At 53.1% G+C, this 3646-nt stretch overlaps 1 protein-coding gene across 1 annotated transcript in view; it reads right to left on the bottom strand.

Moving 5' to 3' along the window:
- The window catches only part of GIPC3 (GIPC PDZ domain containing family member 3), a 4386-nt gene extending 2570 nt beyond the window's left edge, over nucleotides 1-1816 (bottom strand). The window contains 1 exon segment of the mRNA XM_006109966.3: nucleotides 1747-1816. Coding sequence (XP_006110028.1) covers nucleotides 1747-1816 — 70 coding nt within the window.
- Between the last annotated feature and the right edge of the window lie 1830 nt (nucleotides 1817-3646).

Raw genomic sequence — 3646 nt, 5'->3', positions numbered from 1 at the left:
CCATGGCCGGAGGAGCTGAAGACCCGGGCCACCGCCTCCGCCACCTCCGGATCCGCTGCTTCCTGCCGCCTTCCCTCCCCCGGCCCAATCGGGACAGACGAGCTGCCCGAGTAAAGGGATTCCAGGAACCCGAGCCGCCCAAGGAAGCCGACACCGGCGGGGTGCGGAGAGGGGGGGCCCGGCCCAGGTGTCCAAGGCCCTGCCAGGGCCAGCTGCGCGCTCCCCGGGAGGCTGGGCGGTCTGCGGGGCCTGGGTTGTAGAGCGGGAAACACGGATCACAAGCAAGGAGCTCACTCTGCGAGCGCTCGCTTAATCCTTGCAACAGCCAGAAGCGGTGGAAGTAAGGTTCCCCTGGTACAACCTGAGGCACATCCCGTCCTTCCTCTGCCCACCACCCTCCAAGCTCCCACCTCCTTCACCGTAAAAGTGGGCTTTGTTCCTCAGCCCATATGGCCTTGCACGACCTGCCCCCATTCCAGCCCTGTCCTCACTCCCCCCCACCTCGCTCACAGCTTCAGCTGTTCCTCCACTCCCAGGCACAGTCCTGCCCCAGGGCCTTTGCTTGTGCTGTGCCCTGTGCCCCACCCGGACCGCTTCTCCCAGATCGCCAGGTGGTTCCTTCCCTCACTTCCTTCAGCTCTTTCCTCAAATGTCACCTCCTCTGACTTCCTCCGATCTCTCTTCCCAGCTTTCGTTTTCTCCCTCGCACTGAGCATCACTTGACAAACCAGATTATTTTGACTTATCCTTCTTGCGTCCTGTCCTCCCAACTGGAAGGTCAGCTCCGGGAGGGCCGGGGTTCTGGTCTCTTGTTCCCCTGCTGTGCAAGGGGGCCCAGTGCCAGGCACACAGGGAGCAGGCACTCGGGCAATATTTGATGAGGGAATAAGTGGACCCCCAGGTTACAGATGAAGGAGGCTCCAGCGCCAGGAGGCCTCTGTAAGAATCCCCTGGGAACACAACACTAGGCATCAGGAAATTTGGCTCAATAAACAGTGGTGGAAAGCTGTACCCCATGTAAAAGAGGAGCCTCCCGCCTCGAAGGACTCTCAGAATCCAGACATTGATGGGAAAAGGCTTTGGGTGATGTAAGAAAATGTATGTAAATGTTTAAAGCCTACAAAACATGACACACACCACAACATGGATGAGCCTTGCACACATGATGCTCACTGAGAGAAGCCAGACACCAAAGGCCACACAGTGTGTGGTTCTATTTATGTGAAATGTCCAGACCAGGCAAATGCTCAGAGACAGTAAGCGGATTCGTGGAGAGAGGGACTGGGGCTGACTGCTTAGCGCCACCGGGCTTCTGTTTGGAGTGATGGAATGTTCTGGAATTAGATTGTGCCAATGGTTGCACAACTTTGTGAGTACACTGGAAACCACAGAATTGTACACATTAAAACCTTTAAAAACTGAAAAGAAACCCGAAACGATCAAAATGGCACTCTTTCAGGAAGACATATTCATGTGCTAAAAGGATGTAAGAGACCTGCCCAGGAGAGATAAACGCCAAATTTGGGATGGAGATACCTGTGCCGGGGAGCTCACACCTGGGGGGGCGGGGGTGGGGGAGTTCACAATATCCAGTTGTATCAGTCTCCAAGGGTTGTCATAATAAAGTACCACTAACGGTGGCTTAAAACAGATTTATTTTGTTTACAGTTCTGGAGGCCAGATGTCCAAAATCAAGTTATCAGCACGCCAAGACCCGGGGTCGGGTCCTTCCTTGCCTCTCTGAACTTCTGGTGGTGGCCAGCAATCCTTGGCATTCCTCAGCAGCTTGCGGTACTCGGATGTCTGCCTTTGTCATCGCATAGCTGTCTCCTTTCTGCGTCTGTGTCTAAATGTTCATCTTCTTATAAGGACACCAGTCATACTGGATCAGGCCCACCCTACTCTGGGGTGACCTCATCTTTTCACTAATTATATCTGCAAATAAGGTCACATTCTGGGATCCTGGGATAAGGACTTCGACATATGTTTTGAGGGGACATAATTAAATCTGTAGCATGGGTGTTGGTCAAATTAGTCTCCAAAAGTTTTAGAGTATTTTATTTATTTATTTGTTTGTTTGTTTATTTATTTCTTGATTTTTATTGATTTCAGAGAGGAAGGGAGAGGGATAGAAACATCAATGATGAGAATCATTGATTGGCTGCCTCCTGCACGCCCCCTACTGGGGATCGAGCCCACAATCTGGGTTCGATGCCCCTGACCGGAATCAGGAACCAGGACCCTTCAGTCCGCAGGCCGAAGCTCTATCCACTGAGCCAAACTAGCTAGGGCTAGAATGTTTTAAATATTCCATTAAACACTGAAGTCTCAGAGTTTCCTCAATAAGTTAAGCATAGAATTACTATATGACCCAGCAATTCCACTCCTGGTGATGGACCCACGAGAATTGAAAACAGGTACACAAATGAAAACCTGTGCATGAACGCTGAACGTTCACAGCAGCACAATTCACAATGGCCAAGCTCAAATGTCCATCAGTGAATAAACACAGTGTGTCCATCCACACACCGGGATATTAGTCAGAAAAGGAGTGAGGCACTGACACTTGCTATAATGTGAATGGGCCTTGAAAAAAGGTGCTGAGAGAAGCCAGACACAGAAGGTCAGAGTGTGTAACCCCAGGTGAAATGTCCAGAACAGGCAAATCCAGAGACAGAAAGTGGATTCCTGGTTGTCAGGGGCTGGGGGGCGGGGGTGGCGGCAGGCAGGCCTGGGAGCATCTTGGGTAGTCTTGGGCACATCTGGCTCAACCTCCTACAAAAACACACACTCACAAGCTTGAAAATCAAATTCCACTTTATTATTTCTTTTAATTTAAAAGTCCAGATTAAGCAGTGGCAAAGGGGCCACCTTCATGACGGTCGGTTAGCTGAACGGGGCAGGGGTCAGTCCCAGTTACTCCATTCTCAGGTGCAGGAAGTCGAGGGCCACAGGCGGAAGGCTCTTCCCCAAGCATGAGAGCATGTCCTGCAGTGTGCCTGCTTGCGTGGGGCACTGTGGTCAGCACCTTCGGGGAGTCCCTCCCTGTGTCAGGTATGGGTTTCCACTGCCCTGTGTCCTGGGGCAGATCCCTAGAGCCACTGTAGCCTGTGTCACCCTCCCTACACCAGTGTGGAGAGCTGCTGTTGGTCCCCTTGTGTCCTGGGTCATACTGGCCATGGGTGGTGTTCCCACATCCCTGTAGTATGACATGCTCTATGAGGCCACAGGGTTCTATGTGTGCTGTGCATGGCAGGTGACTTTTCTGGATTTGGGGTGCTGGGGAGGTTGAAAGCTAGGGGATGGTGTAGAGTAATGTTAGGGGGCTGGAGCTCCCAACGTGCAGGATTGGGCCTGGCCCCAAAGGGTGGACCCCCATCCCTCCTCCATGGGGTGGGGGGCCGCGAGCAGAGGTTGGTCTTCGCTGGATCCCCACGAGCTGACCAACACCTTCATAGGTGCTCACTGCAACAGGAGAGAGGAGGGGAGTCATGGATGGGGGACGCCATCCCCTTCAGTCCCCACCACCATCCTAGGGGACACCAGAGGCCACCTTCCTTAAGCAGCGTCAAACAGATGTCAGGGTAGGGGGCTTGGAGCTGACCCCATCTACCCGGGAGCCAGACGACACCCAGACCAATTGCCA

Source organism: Myotis lucifugus, unplaced genomic scaffold (assembly GCF_000147115.1).
Source record: "Myotis lucifugus unplaced genomic scaffold, Myoluc2.0 scaffold_737, whole genome shotgun sequence".
Lineage (NCBI taxonomy): Eukaryota > Metazoa > Chordata > Mammalia > Chiroptera > Vespertilionidae > Myotis > Myotis lucifugus.
The sequence above is the reverse complement of the archived record's forward strand: the minus strand, read 5'-3'. Positions and strand labels throughout refer to the sequence as shown.